The sequence below is a fragment of the Cuculus canorus genome, chromosome 2 (genome assembly GCF_017976375.1).
Source record: "Cuculus canorus isolate bCucCan1 chromosome 2, bCucCan1.pri, whole genome shotgun sequence".
In the NCBI taxonomy this organism is placed as follows: domain Eukaryota; kingdom Metazoa; phylum Chordata; class Aves; order Cuculiformes; family Cuculidae; genus Cuculus; species Cuculus canorus.
The window spans coordinates 160,528,203-160,549,381 of NC_071402.1; the positions used below are offsets into that span (position 1 = coordinate 160,528,203).

Consider the following 21,179-nt stretch of genomic DNA (forward strand, 5'->3'; position numbering starts at 1 on the left):
AACCCAACCCATTCCATCATTCCATGATCTTAAGGGTCTTCTCCGGCGTCCATGAGTCTCTGATGAAGACAGAACGGAGGTCCTGCTCCTCATGAAGTGATCCAACCCTAAGGCGGAAGGATCTCAGCGTTCAGTACGAGCCATCACGCAGAGGTCTCTTCTAACTCCAACCAAGAGCCCCATCCAAGAGCTTCAGGAACCACTGGATTGGTCTCCAACCGCCCCATCCCAAACACTTGGGGTGCGGACATTGAATCATAGAACGGTTTGAGTTGGAAGGGACCTTAAAGGTCATCCAGTTCCAACACCTCTGCTGTGGACCTTAAAGGTCATCCGGTTCCAACACCTCTGCTGTGGACCTTAAAGGTCATCTGGTTCCAACACCTCTACTGTGGGACCTTAAAGGTCATCCAGTTCCAACACCTCTGCCGTGGACCTTAAAGGTCATCCGGTTCCAACACCTCTGCCGTGGACCTTAAAGGTCATCCGGTTCCAACACCTCTGCTGTGGACCTTAGAGGTCATCCGGTTCCAACACCTCTGCTGTGGACCTTAAAGGTCATCCGGTTCCAACACCTCTGCTGTGGACCTTAAAGGTCATCCGGTTCCAACACCTCTGCTGTGGACCTTAAAGGTCATCCGGTTCCAACACCTCTGCTGTGGACCTTAGAGGTCATCCAGTTCCAACACCTCTGCTGTGGGACCTTAAAGGTCATCCAGTTCCAACACCTCTGCTGTGGACCTTAAAGGTCATCCAGTTCCAACACCTCTGCTGTGGACCTTAAAGGTCATCCAGTTCCAACACCTCTGCTGTGGACCTTAAAGGTCATCCGGTTCCAACACCTCTGCTGTGGAACCTTAGAGGTCATCCAGTTCCAACACCTCTGCTGTGGACCTTAGAGGTCATCCAGTGGACCTTAAAGGTCATCCGGTTCCAACCCCTCTGCTGTGGACCTTAAAGGTCATCCAGTGGACCTTAAAGGTCATCCAGTTCCAACACCTCTGCTGTGGACCTTAAAGGTCATCCAGTTCCAACACCTCTGCTGTGGGACCTTAAAGGTCATCCGGTTCCAACACCTCTGCTGTGGGACCTTAAAGGTCATCCAGTTCCAACACCTCTGCTGTGGAACCTTAGAGGTCATCCAGTTCCAACACCTCTGCTGTGGGACCTTAGAGGTCATCCAGTTCCAACACCTCTGCCGTGGACCTTAAAGGTCATCCAGTTCCAACACCTCTGCTGTGGAACCTTAGAGGTCATCCAGTTCCAACACCTCTGCTGTGGACCTTAAAGGTCATCCAGTTCCAACACCTCTGCTGTGGGACCTTAAAGGTCATCCGGTTCCAACACCTCTGCTGTGGACCTTAAAGGTCATCCAGTTCCAACACCTCTGCTGTGAACCTTAAAGGTCATCCGGTTCCAACACCTCTGCTGTGGACCTTAAAGGTCATCCGGTTCCAACACCTCTGCTGTGGACCTTAAAGGTCATCCGGTTCCAACACCTCTGCTGTGGACCCTTAGAGGTCATCCGGTTCCAACACCTCTGCTGTGGACCTTAAAGGTCATCCGGTTCCAACACCTCTGCTGTGGACCCTTAGAGATCATCCAGTTCCAACACCTCTGCTGTGGACCCTTAGAGGTCATCCGGTTCCAACACCTCCTTTGCCTGTCCCATCCCTGGAGGGGTTGAAGGCCACGTTGGATGGGGTTTGGATCACTCTGATCCAGTGGGAGGTGTCCCCGCTCATGGAAGGAGGTGGAACTGGAGGAGCTTTGAGGTCCCTTCCAACCCATTCCATGATTCTCACAACTGGATGATCTTTAAGGGTCCCATCCAACCCAAACCCTTCTCCGATTCTCCTCGACCGCGCTGCTCAAGACCTCATCCAACGTGGTCTTCAACCCACCAGCTCTGCTTCGACCCACGGAGGAGACCACCTTGCGTTCCACAAAGCTGCTGAGAAGCCACCTTTCAAGGAACCCTTACCCTCAAAGTATGGTCCTGGCTACCGGTGACCAAACGTCCGGCCGCGGCCTTCAGCGCCGTGATGGGCTTCTGGTGGGCGCAGGACACCGTGTGGGTGAGTTGGCAGACGATGATGTCGAGGCTGCTGACCACCGGCGACGATGGGACGCTGCTTCTCCCGGGGGTTCCTGCGGTGAAACAAACGGCGGAGGACTCAACGTCAACCAGAACCGGTGGGAGAAGCCTTAATGATGACACCAAGATGGGAGGAAGCGTTGATCTGCTGGAAGGGGAGGATCTACAGAGGGAGCTGGACAGGGTGGCTCCATGGGATGAGGTCAACACCATGGGGTTCCACCAGGTTTAGTGTTGGGTCCTACACTTGGGACACACCAACCCCGTGCAGCTCCAGGCGTGGGGGAAGCTGCCTGGAGGAGAAGGACCTGGAGGTGGTGGTCAACAGCGGCTGAACGTGAGCCAGGAGTGGCCCAGGTGGCCAAGAAGGCCACCAGCAGCCTGGTTTGGCTCAGCCACAGGAGAAGGGAAGGCATTGTCCTCCTGAATCCTGGTTCAGTTTTGGGTCCCTCACTCCAAGAAAGACCTTGAGGGGTTGGAGAACATCTGGAGAAAGGAACGGAGGTGGGGAAGGGGCTGGAGAACAAGGGTTGTGAGAGCAGCTGAGGGACCTGGGGGTGTTCAGCCTGGAGAAGAAGAGGCTGAGGGGGGACCTCATGGCTATCAGGGCACTGTTGGCTGACGTTCCACTTGGGATCAACCAGAAGCTCCAGATGCCTTTCTGCAGAGCTGCTCTCCAGCTTCTCGCTGCCCCGGTCTGGATGGACATCCGGGGTGGGATACGAGGTGGGTGTGAGGAAGAGTCAGTGGCAAAGGAAGAGGAAAAGGCTCAGTGGAGCTTCTTGGGACAAAGCCGGGACATTCGCTCACCTCGGAACTGCAGGGGGTTCAAGGACGTGTGTGTCTCCAACGAGAAGAAATCCAAGGAGCCGTTCAAGCGGGCAGCGACGATCCTGAGCGAGAAAGAGGGCCAAGAAATCATGGAATGGGTTGGGTTGGAAGGGACCTCAAAGCCCATCCGGTTCCACCTCTGCCATGGGCAGAGACACCTCCCACTGGATCGGGGGATCCAAACCCCATCCAACGTGGCCTTCAACACCTCCAGGGATGGGATCTGGGGATTCTGGTTGATGGTACGTTAGAAACATGGGATGGTTTGGGTTGGAAGGGACCTCAAAGCCCATCCGGTTCCACCTCTGCCATGGGCAGGGACACCTCCCACTGGATCAGGGGCTCCAAAGCCCATCCAACGTGGCCTTCAACACCTCCAGGGATGGGACCTGGGGGTTTGGTTGATGGTGAGTGAGAAACATGGAACCATAGAGTGGTTTGGAAGGGACCTCAAAGCCCATCCGGTTCCACCTCCTGCCATGGGCAGGGACACCTCCCACTGGATCAGGGGCTCCAAGGCCCATCCAACGTGGCCTTCAACACCTCCAGGGATGGAGCAGCCACCACGTCTCTGGGCAACCTATTCCAGGGTCTCCCCACCCTCCCAGGAGAACATTTCTTCCTAAGATCTCATCTCAATCTCCTCTCTTTCAGCTTCAAACTGTCCCTCCTGGTCCTATTCCTGTCCTCCCTGATCCAGAGGTCCTCTCCAGCTTTCTCAGAGCTCCTTTCAGCGCTGGAAGCTGCTCGAAGGTCTCCTCAGAGCCTTCTCCAGGCTGAACAACCCCAACTCTCCAATCTGTCCTCGTAGATAGGTCGGATGGGGCCTTGGGCAGCCTGATGGGATGGAAGAGCATGAAGAAGAAGCGTCTACTGGAGCAGATCTGGACCCAGGAAAGCTTCCTCCACCGTTTCCACCTGGAGAGGTGGACATATGGGAAGGGAGAGTCTTCCCAAGCGATTCCCTCAGCAGGAGGAGCACAGGGACTTCGTTTACCCCATGGGTTCTTCTCTTTGGAGACAGACAGGAGGAAGAATTTCTTCACGATGAAGGTGGGGAGACCCTGGATCAGATTGTCCAAAGAAGCTGTGGCTGCTCCATCCCTGGAGGGGTTGAAGGCCACGTTGGATGGGTCTTGGAGCAACCTGAGCCAGCGGGAGGTGTCCCTGCTCATGGCATGGGGTGGAACTGGATGGCTTTGAGGTCCCTTCCAACCCAAACCATTCCATGTTTCTAACGCACCATCAACCAGAACCCCCAGATTCCATCCCTGGAGGTGTTGAAGGCCACGTTGGATGGGGTTTGGAGCCCCTGATCCAGCGGGAGGTGTCCCTGCCCATGGCAGAGGATGGAACCAGATGGGCTTTGAGGTCCTCTCCAACCCAAACTCTTCTCCTACGACCACCAACGCAATTAATTACCTGTTGTTGAGGAAAACGAGCGCTGTGATGCCCGATTGACCTTCATCGTTACTGCTACGGAGGGTCCCCTCGATCGCATCCCAAACCTGGAAGGAGAAGAAGTTCAGGTCATGGTCCTGCCTGGAAGATCATTGTCCCTTGAGGAGTTTTTCCATCCACACCGTGTCACAAACATCCCTCAACCTCTCAGGTGTCCAACCCTTAGTGGTGGAGCTTGGAGGAAGCTCCCATTTGGCCCTGGTGGTTCATCGTCAACACCGAATCATGGAATGGTTTGGGTTGGAAGGGACCTCAAAGATCATCCAGATCCACCTGGACCAGGATGAAGGGAAACGGCTTTAAAGCGGAAGGAGAAGACTTAGATGTGACGTTAGGAAGAAATGACGATGAGAGTGGGGAAACCCTGGAAGAGGTTGTCCAGAGAAGTGGTGGCTGCTCCATCCTTGGAGGGGTTGAAGGCCACGTTGGATGGGGCTTGGAGCAACCTGATCCCGTGGGAGGTGTCTCTGCCCATGGCAAGGGTGGAACTGGATGGGCTTTGAGGTCCCTTCCAACCCAAACCATTCCATGTTTCTAACTTACCATCAACCAGAACCCTCAGACCCCATCCCTGGAGGGGTTGAAGGCCACGTTGGATGGGGTTTGGAGCCCCTGATCCAGTGGGAGGTGTCCCTGCCCATGGCAGGAGGTTGGAACCGGATGATCTTGAAGGCCTTTCCAACCCAAACCATTCTATGATTCTACGAACAGACCTCACTGAAGGAGAAAATCAGTGGGAAAGACGCCAGGGAGGTGGTGGATCCCCATCCTTGGTGGCCTTCAAGACACGGGGTAGATGAGACGCTCAGGGATATAAGTGGATAAGGTAGGGTTGGGTTTAATGATCTCAAAGGTCTTTTCCAAGCCGGTGAAGCCATGATTCCTCACCTCCAGCTTCCCGTTACTCCGGCCGGCCACAATGAGGTTCCCTTGCAGCTCCAGGCTCCAGACGGAGCTCTCCAAGTCTCCTCCCCAGGAAGGAAGCGATGACGCTTTGTCAAATCCCATAAAAGTCTCATCTCCGAGGCTTCTCCTACGGTTACCGCAGATCCCCTCCTCGGTCCCACAGCTCCGGGAGCGAGGACTACCGCTCCCTACGCAGAAGGCGGCCTGACCGTGCGGTGCCGAGAAGCCCGAGAAGGTCATGGAGTTGGAGGTGCCGTGTTCTTGGTAGACCTTCCCAACCAAGCTGCTGAAGTCATAACCCGTCTCCTTCTGGCGATTGGCCACCGAGCGGAGACGCGTCTCCGACTCGGGCACCTTCACTCGTTCGGAGAAGTTGGTGTCGATGAGAGAAGTGAGGTCCGGTTGGTCGCAAAAAAGAGGAGGTTGAGGAGGGTTGAGGGTCCTCTTCAGTTGGTGGTTGCTCTCAAAAGAGTCCTCCAGACCGTTCTTGGTATCCGGACTGTGGTCCCAACTTTCCTGGTAATCAAAGATACCGCTGCTGTCTCTTCGCAACCTGAAACACAAGAAGAAAACGGGTGGGAGGTGTCCCTGCCCGGGGCAGGGGGTGGAACTCGATGGGCTTTGAGGTCCCTTCCAACACAAAGCATCTCATCGGTCCATAATTCTGACTTCCCATCAACGAGAACCCCCAGATCCCATCCCTGGAGGTGCTGAAGGCCACGTTGGATGGGGCTTGGAGCAACCTGAGCCAGTGGGAGGTGTCCCTGCCCATGGGGGTGGAACTGGATGGGCTTTGAGGTCCCTTCCAACTCAAACCATTCCAGGATTCTGACTTGCCACCAACCAGAACCCCAAGATTCCATCCCTGGAGGTGTTGAAGGCCACGTTGGATGGTGCTTGGAGCAACCTGAGCCAGGGGAAAGTGTCTCTGCCCATGGCAGGGGTTGGACTGGATGGGCTTTGAGGTCCCTTCCAACCCAAACCATTCCAGGACTGTAACTTGCCATCATCAGAACCCCCAGATCCCATCCGTGGAGGTGTTGAAGGCCACGTTGGATGGGGTTTGGAGCCCCTGATCCAGTGGGAGGTGTCCCTGCCCATGGCAGGAGGTTGGAACCGGATGGGCTTTGAGGTCCCTTCCAACTCAAACCATTCCAGAATTCTAACATTCCATCAACCTGAACCTCCAGATTCCATCCTTGGAGATCTTGAAGGCCACGTTGGATGGGGCTTGGAGCAACCTGATGGTTTGAAGTGTCCCTGCCCATGGCAGGGGTTGGACTGGATGGGCTTTGAGGTCCCTTCCAACCCAAAGCATTCCAGGATTGTAACTTGCCATCATCAGAACCCCCAGATCCCATCCCTGGAGGTGTTGAAGGCCACGTTGGATGGGGTTTGGAGCCCCTGATCCAGTGGGAGGTGTCCCTGCTCATGGCAGGAGGTTGGAATGGATGGGCTTTGAGGTCCCTTCCAACTCAAACCATTCCAGGATTCCAACTTGCCATCAACCTGAACCCCCAGATCCCATCCCTGGAGGTCTTGAAGGCCACGTTGGATGGGCCTTGGAGCCCCTGATCCAGTGGGAGGTGTCCCTGCCCATGGGGGTGGAACTGGATGGGCTTTGAGGTCCCTTTAACCCACCCCATTCCAGGATTCAATGAATCCAAGGTGAGTTGTCCCCCCTCCTCTGGTGGAGAAGGCTTCTTGCCCATAGAGACATTCGCACCAGGATTGTGGAAGGACCACAACGCATGACTTGGTAGAGTCACACCTCACCTCGGTTTGGGAATGACGGTGAGGCAGTCCCCGGTCTGAGCGTCCCACACGCGGATCTGTCCCACCAGGCAGCAGCTGACGAGAAGCATCCCATCGCTGGCCAAACATTCGATGTCCTGGGGAAGAAGAAGAACCAAAGCTGAAAGCACAGCGACACCGAGACCTTCTGGACCTGGAAAACCACCTCACGTCTGCCTGAGGAACCGCGGAGGTGAGAAACTTCATCTCATAGAATCACGGTTGGGTTGGAAGGGACCTCAAAGACCTCAAAGGCCAATCAGTTCCACCACCTACGAGGGAGAGGGGCACCTCCCACTGGATCAGGGGCTCCAAAGCCCATCCAACGTGGCCTTCAACACCTCCAGGGATGGGATCTGGGGGTTCTGGTTGATGGTACGTTAGAAACGTGGAATGGTTTGGGTTGGAAGGGACCTCAAAGCCCATCCTGGGAAAGAAGAAGAAGCAAAGCTGAAAGCACAGCGACACCGAGACCTTCCGGACCTGGAAAACCACCTCACGTCTGCCTGAGGAACCGCAGAGGTGAGAAACTTCATCTCATTGAATCATAGTTGGGTTGGAAGGGACCTCAAAAACCTCAAAACCCAATGAGTTCCACCCCCTACGAGGGAGAGGGACACCTCCCACTGGATCAGGGGCTCCAAAGCCCATCCAACGTGGCCTTCAACACCTCCAGGGATGGAATCTGGGGGTTCTGGTTGATGGTACGTTAGAAACATGGAATGGTTTGGGTTGGAAGGGACCTCAAAGCCCATCCTGGGAAAGAAGAAGAAGCAAAGCTGAAAGCACAGCGACACCGAGAACTTCTGGACCTGGAAAACCACCTCACGTCTGCCTGAGGAACCGCGGAGGTGAGAAACTTCATCTCATAGAATCATGGAATGGGTTGGAAGGGACCTCAAAGACCTCAAAGGCCAATCAGTTCCACCACCTATGAGGGAGAAGGGCACCTCCCACTGGATCAGGGGCTCCAAAGCCCATCCAACGTGGCCTTCAGCACCTCCAGGGATGGGATCTGGGGGTTCTGGTTGATGGTACGTTAGAAACGTGGAATGGTTTGGGTTGGAAGGGACCTCAAAGCCCATCCAGTTCCAACCTCTGCCATGGGCAGGGACATCTCCCACTGGATCAGGGGCTCCAAACACCATCCAACGTGGCCTTCAACACCTCCAGAGATGGAATCTGGGGGTTCTGGTTGATGGTACGTTAGAAACGTGGAATGGTTTGGGTTGGAAGGGACCTCAAAGACCTCAAAGCCCAATCAGTTCCACCACCTACAAGGGAGAGGGACACCTCCCACTGGATCAGGGGCTCCAAGCCCCATCCAACGTGGCCTTCAACACCTCCAGAGATGGAGCAGCCACTGCTTCTCTGCGCAACCCATTCCAGGTCCTCCCCACCCTCTCCATTAAGACTTTCTTCCTAATGTCTCATCTCAACCATCTTCCCATTCCAACTTAAAGCCGTTCCCCCTCGTCCCATCACTCCAGACCCTCAGGAGAAGTCCCTCTCCAGCTTTCCTGGAGCTCCTTTCAGTCCTGGAAGCTTCTCAAAGGGCTCTCTGGAGATGTGAGGCACAAAGAAGTCCAAGAACTTTCTTTTAAGGACCTGATCCTTCTGACCTACCATGAGGTGTCCTCTGAGAACCAAGGGGACGATCTCGGTCTCCGGTGGGGAGTAGCCGTAGTCGTCACAGGGTAGGTCCCCCCTCTTCCTCCTGCTGTGGGACAACCCGTTCTGGCCATAGTTCTTCGGGCAGAAGACTTTGTAGAGGCAGAAGAGCAGGAGGACCAGGATGATACCCGACGCCAGACCAAGAGCTGCCACCCTGGTGGGAGAGACAGAGACAAAGCCATGGTGAGAGACGTTCTCCATGGATTCATCACTGAAGAACATCGTTACACGCGTGGTTGGTCCAGGGAGGAGGATCTCCTCCTGGACTTGGAACGGGTGAGGCCACATCCCGGTGGGAGAGACAGAGACAAAGCCATGGTGAGAGACATTCTCCATGGATTCATCACTGAAGAACACTGTGGAAGAGTTACCACGCGTGGTTGGTCCAGGGAGGAGGATCTCCTCCTGGACTTGGGGCTGGTGAGGCCACATCCCGGTGGGAGAGACGGAGCCAAAGCCATGGTGAGAGACATCTTCCATGGATTCATCACTGGAGAACATTGTGGAAGAGTTACACGCGTGGTTGGTCCAGAGAGGAGGTTCTGCTCCTCTGGAACGGGTGAGGCCACATCCCGGTGGGAGAGACGGAGCCAAAGCCATGGTGAGAGACGTTCTCCATGGATTCATCAATGAAGAACATTGTTACACGCGTGGTTGGTCCAGGGAGGAGGTTCTCCTCCTGGACTCGGGGCTGATGAGGCCACACCTCAAATCTTGGCTTCAATTCTGGACCCCTCATTCCAAGAAGGACATTGAGGTCCTGGAGGGTTTCCAGAGAAAAGTAAAGCTCATAAAAGATCTGGAAAACAATGGTCATGAGGAGCAGCTGAAGGACATGGAGGTGTTCATCCTGGAGAAGAGGAGGCGGAGGGGAGACCTCATCGCTCTGGAGGAGGGTGTGGAGAGGAGGGTGTTGGGGTCTTCTCCAGAGTGACAGAGGACAGGAGAAGGGAATGGCCTCAAGCTGCACCAGGAGAGGGTCAGATTGGACATCCAGAAGAAGTTCTTCCATGAGAAGGTCCTCAGGCCCCGGCAGAGGCGGTCCAGGGAGGTGGTGGAGTCCCCATCCCTGGAGGGCTTCCAAAGATGGGCAGATGAGGGACTTAAGGTCAAAGCCCATCCAGTTCCACCCTCAGCCATGGGCTGGGACACCTCCCACTGGAGCAGGGGCTCCAAGGCCCATCCAACGTGGCCTTCAACACCTCCAGGGATGGGATCTGGGGGTTCTGGTTGATGGTACGTTAGAAACATGGAATGGTTTGGGTTGGAAGGGACCTCAAAGCCCATCCGGTTCCACCTCCTGCTGTGGGCAGGGACACCTCCCACGGGATCAGGGGCTCCAAGCGCCATCCAACGTGGCCTTCAACACCTCCAGGGATGGGATCTGGGGGTTCTGGTTGATGACAAATTAGAATCATGGAACCATAGAATGGTTTGGGTCAGAAGGGACCTCTAAAGCCCATCCAGTTCCACCCTCGGCCATGGAGAAGGACACCTCCCACTGGATCAGGCTGCCCAAGGCCCATCCAACGTGGCCTTCAACACCTCCAGGGATGGAGCAGTCACCACTGCTCTGGGCAACCTGGGCCTCCCCACTCTCATCTTCATGAATTTCTTCCTAATGTCCCATCTAAATCTTCCTCCTTCCAATTTCAATCCATCCCCCCTCGTCCCATCACTCCAGACCCTCGGAGAAAGTCCCTCTCCAGCTTTCCTGGAGCCCCTTCAGGTACTGGAAGGTCTCTCTAAGGTCTCCTCGGAGCCTTCTCCAGGCTGAACAACCCCAACTCTCTCAGCCTGTCCTCATCTATGAGGTTCTCCAGCCCTGGGATCACCTCCATGGCCTCCTCTGGTCTCGTTCCACCAGATCCACGTCCCACCCATTCTGTCCTCATCTATGAGGTTCTCCAGCCCTGGGATCACCTCCATGGCCTCCTCTGGTCTCGTTCCACCAGATCCACGTCCCACCCATTCTGTCCTCATATATGAGGTTCTCCAGCCCTTGGATCACCTCCATGGCCTCCTCATGGTCTCATTCCACCAGATCCACGTCCCACCCATTCTGTCCTCATCTATGAGGTTCTCCAGCCCTTGGATCACCTCCATGGCCTCCTCATGGTCTCGTTCCACCAGATCCATGTCCCACCCATTCTCTCCTCATATATGAGGTTCTCCAGCTCTTGGATCACCTCCATGGCCTCCTCATGGTCTCGTTCCACCAGATCCATGTCCCACCCTTTCTGTCCTCATATATGAGGTTCTCCAGCCCTTGGATCACCTCCATGGCCTCCTCATGGTGTCATTCCACCAGATCCATGTCCCAACTCAAGTCCAGGAGTGGTCAGGAGGACCATATCAAAGATTCTCTTACTTGTAAAGTGTGACATCTCGGTGGCTTTGCAGTTTGGAGGAGGTTTGGTCAGGTTGAACTTCAGCATCCAACCTCGCAGCGCTCGACGCAAGGAAGGGGTGGTAGCGGTTGACCTCCTGGGGGTGACGGACTTCTAAGGCCTCTTGTGGGTTCAGGTAGAAGGTGACAGGGATGGCCGGAAGGATGCTGATGTATCTGGAGGAGGAGAAAGATGACAACGGCTTAGGAAGAACCAAGACAAAAAGCTTTGAAGGCTTCTTCTCATCTTCTCATGAAGCAGTTCTGGGGATGAACTTCCAGTCCTGTAATTCTATGGGTTCGAAAGACCCTTCTGAAACATTTGTTGTAGGATCGTGGAATGAGTTGGAAGGGACCTCAAAGGCCATCAGTTCCAACCCCTGCCATGGAGAAGGACACCTCCCACTGGATCAGGGGCTCCAAACCCCATCCAACGTGGCCTTCAACATCTCCAGGGATGGGATCTGGGGGTTGTGGTTGATGACAAATTAGAATCATGGAACCGTAGAATGGTTTGGGTTGGAAAGAACCTTAAAGCCCATCCAGTTCCACCCTCGGCCATGGAGAAGGACACCTCCCACTGGATCAGGTCACTCCAAGCCCCATCCAACGTGGCCTTCAACACCTCCAGGGATGGAATCTGGAGGTTCTGGTTGATGGCAAATTAGAATCATGGAACCATAGAATGGTTTGGGTTGGAAAGAACCTCAAAGCCCATCCAGTTCCACCCTCGGCCATGGAGAAGAACACCTCCCACTGGATCAGGGGCTCCAAGGCCCATCCAACGTGGCCTTCAACACCTCCAGGGATGGGATCTGGAGGTTCTGGTTGACGACAAATTAGAATCATGGAATGGTTTGGGTTGGAAGGGACCTCAAAGCCCACCCAGTTCCACCCTCAGCCATGGCGAAGGACACCTCCCACTGGCTCAGGTTGCTCCAAGGCCCATCCAACGTGGCCTTCAACACCTCCAGGGATGGGATCTGGGGGTTGTGGTTGATGACAAATTAGAATCATGGAACCGTAGAATGGTTTGGGTTGGAAAGAACCTCAAAGCCCATCCAGTTCCACCCTCGGCCATGGGTAGGGACACCTCCCACTGGATCAGAGTGATCCAACCCCCATCCAACGTGGCCTTCAACCCCTCCAGGGATGGGATCTGGAAGTTCTGGTTGATGACAAATTAGAATCATGGAACCATAGAATGGTTTGGGTTGGAAAGAACCTCAAAGCCCATCCAGTTCCACCTCCTGCCATGGGCAGGGACACCTCCCACTGGATCAGGTTGCTCAAAGCGCCATCCAACGTGGCCTTCAGCACCTCCACGGATGGGATCTGGAGGTTCTGGTTGATGGCAAATTAGAATCATGGAACCATAGAATGGTTTGGGTTGGAAGGGACCTCAAAGCCCATCCAGTTCCACCCTCGGCCATGGGCAGGGACACCTCCCACTGGATCAGGGGCTCCAAGGCCCATCCAATGTGGCCTTCAACACCTCCAGGGATGGGATCTGGGGGTTCTGGTTGATGATAAATTAGAATCATGGAATGGTTTGGGTTGGAAAGAACCTCAAAGCCCATCCAGTTCCGCCCCCTGCAACGGGCAGGGACACCTCCCACTGGATCAGAGTGATCCAAACCCCATCCAACGTGGCCTTCAACACCTCCAGGGATGGGATCTGGAGGTTCTGGTTGACGACAAATTAGAATCATGGAATGGTTTGGGTTGGAAGGAACCTCAAAGCCCACCCAGTTCCACCCTCAGCCATGGTGAAGGACACCTCCCGTTGGCTCAGGTTGCTCCAAACTCCACCCAACGTGGCCTTCAAGAGGCAGCCACCACTTCCCCGGGCAATCTTTCCCAGTGTCTCCCCACTTTCATCATGAAGAATTCCAGAAGGAAAGGATCTAACTCAGAAGGATGAAGGACAGAAGAACCACTTGGAAGTCCAATCCCACAGGGAATCCCAAGCGCCGGTGGCGCCCGAGGCCACCTCACTTGCCTTTTGGCCAACGTGATGTTGTAGTAACTGAAGAGGGACGGCCAATGTCTGAAGGAGAGCTTCCTCCAGATCTCCTCGTCTTCTGCTCCCCAGGTGACCTCAGCTTCCGTTCCCAGCTCCGTCTGGCCGTTCCCTTTGCCCTCTGGTCCTCGGGGCCACCCTTGGCTCCTCGGATCCATCCCTGACTTCTGCTCTCGCTGCTGCGTTTGGTTCTCCGACAGCTGCACGGGGTCCGAGGGGAAGACGGAGAGGTCAATCTTAGGGTCTCCAGCAGGTAGGACTCCTCCAGGGACAGGGAGAGGAGGTAGACCAGCTTCACCCAAAGGACTTTGTTCCGTCACTTGTGACGTGAGGTAGGTTCGGAGACCAGCAGGATCCGTGTAAACCAGGATTCCAATCCAGATCACCGTCCCGGCCTGCGATGAGCAAGGAGAGAAGTTTAGCGAGTGGCCTCCACCATCTCCACCACCTCATCAGCTCTGCTTGGGTTGACGATCAACCTCCCCACCCAAAGGATGTCCTCCTCCACTCAGTTGTCCTGGGAGACGCTTTTATCTTCTAAGAAGAAGACCGGAAGGAGTTGCACAAAGAGTGACCACCGCGTTTCCATGAGCCGTCAAACTCAACCTGATAAGAAGAGCTCCGTATCTCCCACCTGAACGCACAGCATGGAGGAGACTCCTCGCTGGTGGTGAGGACCAAGACCTCAAAGAGGGCTGGAGGAGCTTCGGTCATGACAAAATCACTCGAGTACGGGATGGGGGAAAGGCGGTGGTGGAGTCTTCTTGGACTTTGGTAAAGCCTTTGACACAGTTCCTCACAGTGTTCTGCTTAGGAAACTGTGGCCTGGATGGGACACCCTCCGGGGTGGAAGGAGAGTGGTGGTCAATGGAGTTACCTCCAGCTGGAGGGCGGTCATAAGTGGGGTTCCTCAGAGCTCGGTATTGGGTTCAGCTCTGTTCAATGTCTTCATCAATGACCTGGATGAAGGCATCGAGTGCACCCTCAGCAAGTTCGGAGGTGACACTGAGCTGGGAGGAAGTGTGGATCTGCTGGAGGGTACGGAGGCTCCAAAGGGATCTGAAGAGGTTGGACCGCTGGGCCGAGACCAACGGGATGAGGTTCAACGAGGCCAAATGCCGGGTCCTGCACTTGGGGGTCCTGCAGTGCTCCAGACTGGGGGAAGAGTGGCTGGAGAGCTGCACGGAGGAGAAGGACCTGGGGGTGATGGTTCACAACCGACTGACCATGAGCCAGCAGTGTGCCCAGGTGGCCAAGAAGGCCAACGGCATCTTGGCTTGTATCAGAAATGGGGTCACCAGCAGGTCCAGGGAGGGGATTCTCCCTCTGTACTCAGCACTGGTGAGACCGCACCTCGAATACTGTGTTCAGTTCTGGACCCCTCACCACAAGAAGGATGTTGAGGCTCTGGAGCGTGTCCAGAGAAGAGCAACGAAGCTGGTGAGGAGCTGGAGAACATCTGATGAGGAGCGGCTGATGGACCTGGGGGTGTTCAGCCTGGAGAAGAGGAGGCTGAGGGGAGACCTTATTGTGCTCTACAACTGCCTGAGAGGAGGTTGTGGAGAGGAGGATGTTGGGCTCTTCTCCCAAGTGACAGAGGACAGGACAAGAGGGAATGGCCTGAAGCTCCGTCAGGGGAGGGTCAGGCTGGACATGAGGAAAAGATTCTTCACGGAAAGAGTCATCGGCACTGGAGGGGGTGGAGTCGCCTTCCCTGGAGGTGTTTAAGGAACGGGTGGATGAAGTGCTGAGGGCCATGGTTTAAGGAGTGTTAAGAATGGTTGGACTCCATGATCCAATGGGTCCTTTCCAACTTGGGGATTCTATGATCTCCACCACCTCATCAGCTCTGCTTGGGTTGACGATCAACCTCCCCACCCAAGGGATGTCCTCCTCCACTCAGTTGTCCTGGGAGACACTTTTATCTTCTACGAAGAAGACGGGAAGGAGTTGCACAAAGAGCGACCACCGCGTTGTTTCCATGAGCCGTCAAACTCAACCTGATAAGAAGAGCTCCACATCTCCCACCTGAACGCACAGCATGGAGGAGACTCCTCGCTGGTGGTGAGGACCAAGACCTCAAAGAGGGCTGGAGAAGCTTCCTTCAAGGTTCATTTGGGGATGTATTAATTGGATTGAAACTGCCATAGTGTCAGTTGACCAGAACGGACTAAGCTGTGGGTTGGTAGAGCTGAAGGACACTCACGTTCCTCCTCTTCCATGGACATCCACAACAAGGATGATCATAGAATGCCTCCGTTGAAAAAGACCTTTGAGATCATCAAGTCCAACCATCCCTGTCCACTACTAAACCAGATCTCTGAGCACCTCATCTGCCGATCTCTCAACCCCCTCCAGGGATGGGGACTCCACCACCTCTCTGGACAACCTCTGCTTTGTTTCACCCTTTCAGTGAAGACCTTTTTCCTAATATCCAAAGATGGGAGAAGCAGGGACATCCCTGGATGGTCTTCAAGACCAGGAATGGTGTAACCGCTGCAGTTCCACCTGGAAAAGCCTCGGCCTTTGGTTGGACTGAATGATCTTAGAGGTCTTTTCCATCCTTAAGGAGTCCACGATTCAGGTAGCAAAGTATCTCCAGGTCTTCAGCCCAAATTATGGGCAGGAACAAAACCTGAAGAGCGATGAAGATGGTGAAGGGGCTGAAGAATAAGGGTTGTGAGGAGCAGCTGAGGGACCTGGGGGTGTTCAGTTGGAGAAGAGGAGGCTGAGGGGAGACCTCATGGCTCTCTGCAGCTCCTGGAGAGGAGGGTGTGGGGAGGTGGGTGTTGGGCTCTTCTCCCAAGGGATGGGATGAGAGGAGATGGCCTCAAGTTGCACCGGGGGAGGTTCAGGTTGGACATGGCGAGAAACTCCTTCACCAAAAGGGTCGTCAGGACCTGGCAGAGGTTGCCCAGCGAAGCGGTGGAGGCCCCATCCCTGGAGGGGTTCAAAAGCCGCGGCAGATGATGTCCTCAGGGGTTTGGTTTAGTAGTGGTTGGACTCCATGATCTCAAACGTCTTCTCCAATCTAACGATTCCACGACCTCTGCTCTGCAAACGTCTCCCTCCATTCATTCATTCCTCAAAAATCCACTTCAAAAAGCACCTTCTTCTCTCGAAGCAAACATCAAAACCTACGGAAGATCACCCAAACATCTCCCAAAAGAGCAGAACCCTGGAGTAACGCACCCAATCGGTGAATGGTTTGGTTGGAAAAGACCTTTGAGATCATTGAGTCCAACCACTACCTGTCCACCACTACACCACAGCCCTGAGAACCTCATCTGAGCAGCTTTTGAACACCTTCAAGGCGTTCAAGGTGGTGGGGACTCCACCACCTCCTGGACAGCCTCTGTGAGGACCTCTTTGGTGAAGAAACTCTGTGCTTTTTTGGGTTGGGAAAGTGTCCTTCAGGAAGAGGGATGAGATGACGACCACCAGCCGGCATACCATGATGAGTCTCTGGGCCAAGCGGGTCCTGGCGAAGAAGTAGATCACCCGCAACCTCTTTGGAAGGCGAAGGTTCCTGAAGGACGAGGGTTGCAGGGTGATGGTGTGAGGGGTGGCCGGTCGCAGAGCTGGTTGCCGCTCGTAGCGTTGAGAGCGGCCGGTGGGCTTGGCCGGCGGCAGGCAGGCTTCTGCCGGCAAGCGCTTGTTCAGGTCAGCGAGCTGCCGAGGGAAGAACAAAGCTGTGAGAGCCACGGTCAAGAGGTTCCTCAAGAGAAGAGAATGATGGAATCATTGAGGTTGGAGAAGATCTCAAAGCTCATCCGGTTCAACCATCAACCCAACCCAACCGTGTCTACAAAGCCATGGCCTCAAGCGTCACGGCTTAATGGTTTTTTGAGGGCCTCCAGGGATGGAGATGCCACCACCAAAGGGCTTCACCACTTTTTCCATGAAGGAATATCTCCCACTCTCCAAACTAAGCCTCCCCTGGTGCAGCTTGAGGCCATCTCCTCTCATGCCATCCCTTGGGAGAAGAGCCCAACACCCACCTCACCACAACCTCCTTTCCAGGAGCTGCAGAGAGCCATGAGGTCTCCCCTCAGCCTCATCTTCTCCAACTAAACACCCTCAGGGCCCTCAGATGTTCCTCACAACCCTTGTTCTCCAGCTCCTTCCTCAGCTCCGTTGCCTTCTCTGGATGTTCTCCATCCTCTCAAGGTCCTTCTTGGAGTGAAGGACCCAAAACTGACCCCAGGATTCGAGGTGTGGCCTCACCAGCGCTGAGTCCAGGGGGACAATCCCTTCCCTTCTCCTGTGGCCACCCCAGGGCTGAGCCAGGATGACAGCGCTGTTGGATATACGTCCACGTCTGCATTCCCACCTTCACCCTTGAGTCAGTGTGGTCCAACTTCTCTCTGGCACTCGGCTCTCTTCTTGGCTCAGCCCTGGTCACCTCTTTGTGACCGTGTCTCCTTCTGGTCCACAGACCTCAAATCTCCATGTTCATCCACCCAAAGGTGTTGTGTTCCCTCAAGCCTCCTCTCCTCAGTCCCTGCGTATGTGCAACCAAGCAAACATCTGGAGATGTTGGTTGAGAGCAGTGGAACATGAGGCAGCGGTGGCCCAGGTGGCCAAGAAGGCCACCAGCAGCCTGGCTTGGATCAGCCCTGGGGTGGCCACAGGAGAAGGGAAGGGATTGTCCACCTGGACTCGGTGCTGGTGAGGTCACACCTTGAATCCTGGGGTCAGTTTGGGGCCCTCACTCCAAGAAAGACCTTGAGGGGCTGGAGAACATCTGGAGAAGGGAACGGAGGTGGGAAGGGGCTGGAGAATAAGGGTTATGAGGAACATCTGAGGGACCTGGAGGTGTTTAGTTGGAGAAGAGGAGGCTGAGGGGAGACCTCATGGCTCTCTGCAGCTCCTGGAAAGGAGGTTGTGGTCGGGTGGGCGCTGAGTTCTTCTCCCAAGGAACGAGGGGGATGGGACAAGAAGAAACGCCCTCGAGCTGCACCAGGAGAGGTTTAGATCGGATATGAGGGAAAGAAAAGAGCGGTGAAGCCCTGGCAGAGGCTGCTCAGGGAGGCAGTGGAGTCTCCATCCTTGGAGGGCTTCAAAGAACACGAAGATGAGCACTTGGGGACACAGTTTAGTCATCACGGTTGGGTTGGGCTGATGGTTGGACTCCTGAAAGTCTTGGTTGGTGATCTTGAAAGTCTTCTCCAACCTTTATGATCGTCTGTAGAACTTCTCCAGCTCTCTCTTCTCTGTTTAGAAAGTGAAGATCAGAGGAGCTCCTTCCTTTCATCCTTCCTCAACAGTAGAGAAGATCCAAATCCAACCCCCGTGCTCCGGTGGCTTCCTTACCTCCATGCGGCGAATGTCGATGGACAGAACGGTGGTGAAGAAAAACATCTGCAGGAAGAAGTCGGACACGAGGCCAACGACGGCGAAGAGGCAGAACTCCTACGGACAGGAGAAAAGGCACAGAAGGGTCAACATTCCAACTTCAGAAGAAGAGAAACTCAACCACCTCCTGCCCGAGTGCAGACCTGGGGTGACTTTACGGACAAATTTTAGCCGGAGTTTGGAACAGTTGAGAGTTCCAAAAGAAAGGAGAACTTTCTCCTGGAGAAGAAAAGGTTGGAAAGCTGCCTGGAGGAGAAGGACCTGGAGATGCTCAGCCCTGGTCACCTCTTTGTGACCGTGTCTCCTTCTGGTCCACAGACCTCAAATCTCCATGTTCGTCCACCCAAAGGTGTTGTGTTCCCTCAAGCCTCCTCTTCTCGGTCCCTGCGTATGTGCAACCAAGCAAAGATCTGGAGATGTTGGTTGAGAGCAGTGGAACATGAGGCAGCGGTGGCCCAGGTGGCCAAGAAGGCCACCAGCAGCCTGGCTTGGATCAGCCCTGGGGTGGCCACAGGAGAAGGGAAGGGATTGTCCCCCTGGACTCGGCGCTGGTGAGGCCACACCTCGAATCCTGGGGTCAGTTTTGGGGCCCTCACTCCAAGAAGGACCTTGAGAGGATGGAGAACGTCTGGAGAAGGGAATGGAGGTGGGGAAGGCGCTGGAGAACAAGGATGGTGAGGAACATCTGAGGGCCCTGGGGGTGTTTAACCTGGAGAAGAGGAGGCTGAGGGGAGACCTCATGGCTCTCTGCAGCTCCTGGAAAGGAGGTTGTGGTGAGGTGCGTGTTCTTCTCCCAACGGATGAGAGGAAATGACCTTAAAGTGCACCACGGGAGGTTCAGATGGGACATCAAGAACTATTTCTTCACCGAAAGGGTTCTCAGGGACGGACAGAGGCTGCCCAGGGAGGTGGAAGAGTCCCCATCCCTGGAGGGCTTTCAAAGATGGGCAGATGAGGAGCTCAGGGATTTGGTTCCGTGGTGGACGGGGACGGTTGTGGACTCGAGAATCTCAAAGGTCTTTCCCAATCCATGATTCTACGTTCCTCATCCGAAACCAACTGCTATTTTAGGACAAGGAGAGCCATGAAACCCAGAAGAATTCCTTTCTGCTGAAGAAGCTGCACTGCCAAGAGGCAACCGAGAAGAAGGAGACCTATTCCATCCCTGATTGGAGTCTTGAGTGAAGAAACATCTCCTTCTTCTGATGTTCTACACCAGAAAGCATCTACGTGACCTCAGGGTGGTGCTGCTCCCTCGGAGAGCAAAGGTCCACCTTGGAAGGAGGATAACGTCGGTTATCCGAGCACATTATCTCCGTGGTGTCCTTCAGTCTCAGGGATAGAGATAAGAGACATGTGGCAACCTCCAGAAGAGCAGCTGCCCCGTGTCCACCAGACAGCAAAGCCGTGAGGTTCCTCCTCTGGAGAAAGCGTGCGGAGAATCATCAAATGAATCATGGAATGGGTTGGGTGGGAAGGGACCTCAAAGCCCATCCAGTTCCACCCTCGGCCATGGGCAGGGACACCTCCCACTGGATCAGGGGCTCCAAACCCCATCCAACGTGGCCCTCAACACCTCCAGGGATGGAATCTGGGGGTTCTGGTTGATGGTACGTTAGAAACATGGAATGGTTTGGGTTGGAAGGGACCTCAAAGCCCAATCAGTTCCACCCTCAGCCACAGGCAGGGACACCTCCCACGGGATCAGGGGCTCCAAACCCCATCCGACGTGGCCTTCAACACCTCCAGGGATGAAGCAGCCACCACTTCTCTGGACAATCTGTTCCAGGGCCTCCCCAGCCTCGTGGTGAAGAAGTTCTTCCTAATGTCTCATCTCAATCTTCCCCTTCCAGTTTAAAGCCGTTCCCCCTCGTTCTGTCACTCCATGTCCTTGGAAAAAGTCCCTCTCCAGCTTTCCTGGAGCCCCTGTCAGTACTGGAAGATGCTCTAAGGTCTCCTTGGAGCCTTCTCCTCTCCAGGCTGACCAACCCCAAGTCTCTCAGCCCATCCTGATGGCAGAGGTGCTCCAGCCCTCGGATCACCATTCAGGCGGATCAGCATCCATGGAAAGAGAGCGAGAACAGGGAGTAGATGTCATCCCACCTCTCAACGTGCTGTAAGAAACAGGAGAACCTCAACTGAGGTGAAGGGAATCACAGAATCCTTAGGATGGAAAAGACCTTTGAGATCCTCAACTCCAACCGTCTCCGTCCACTACTAAATCCCATCCCCGAGCACCTCATCTCCCCATCTTTGAAACCCCCTCCAGGGATGAGGACTCCACCTCTTCCCTGGGGAGTCTCCGTCAGCCCCCGAGAAGCCTTTGGGTGAAGAAGTTTTTCCTGATGTCCATTCTGAACCTTCTGTGGAGCAACTTGAGGCCATTCCTTCTTGTCCTATCGCTCGGGAGAAGAGGTCAACACCCACTTCTCCGCAACCTCCTTTTAGGTAGGAATGGTGTCCCTTCTTCTCTTGGCTTTGGTGGACACTGTTTAGGGCTCTGTCCCTCTTATCACGTTCAAGATCTCCTTTAATCAACCCATCCTCCAACATCCTCTGAAGCAAAGTGTGACCACATGAAAGAAACCGGGCTGTGAGAGGTCCATGGAGATGATCCGAGGGCTGGAGCACCTTCCATAGGAGGA

The 21,179-nt window shown here is 54.8% G+C and overlaps 1 protein-coding gene across 2 annotated transcripts in view; it reads right to left on the bottom strand.

Annotated features, from left to right (window-relative positions):
- SCAP (SREBF chaperone) overlaps positions 1 to 21,179 on the bottom strand; it is a 64,295-nt gene that overhangs the window by 8,883 nt on the left and 34,233 nt on the right. For both annotated transcript variants that reach the window (XM_054057229.1, XM_054057230.1), the window contains 10 exons: positions 18,493 to 18,591; positions 16,630 to 16,848; positions 13,156 to 13,571; positions 11,136 to 11,330; positions 8,717 to 8,918; positions 7,073 to 7,188; positions 5,279 to 5,849; positions 4,352 to 4,437; positions 2,909 to 2,991; positions 1,985 to 2,151 (listed from right to left, as the gene is read on the bottom strand). In XM_054057229.1, the coding sequence (XP_053913204.1) occupies positions 1,985 to 2,151; positions 2,909 to 2,991; positions 4,352 to 4,437; positions 5,279 to 5,849; positions 7,073 to 7,188; positions 8,717 to 8,918; positions 11,136 to 11,330; positions 13,156 to 13,571; positions 16,630 to 16,848; positions 18,493 to 18,591 (2,154 nt within the window). The remainder of the gene's footprint in view (positions 1 to 1,984; positions 2,152 to 2,908; positions 2,992 to 4,351; positions 4,438 to 5,278; positions 5,850 to 7,072; positions 7,189 to 8,716; positions 8,919 to 11,135; positions 11,331 to 13,155; positions 13,572 to 16,629; positions 16,849 to 18,492; positions 18,592 to 21,179) is intronic.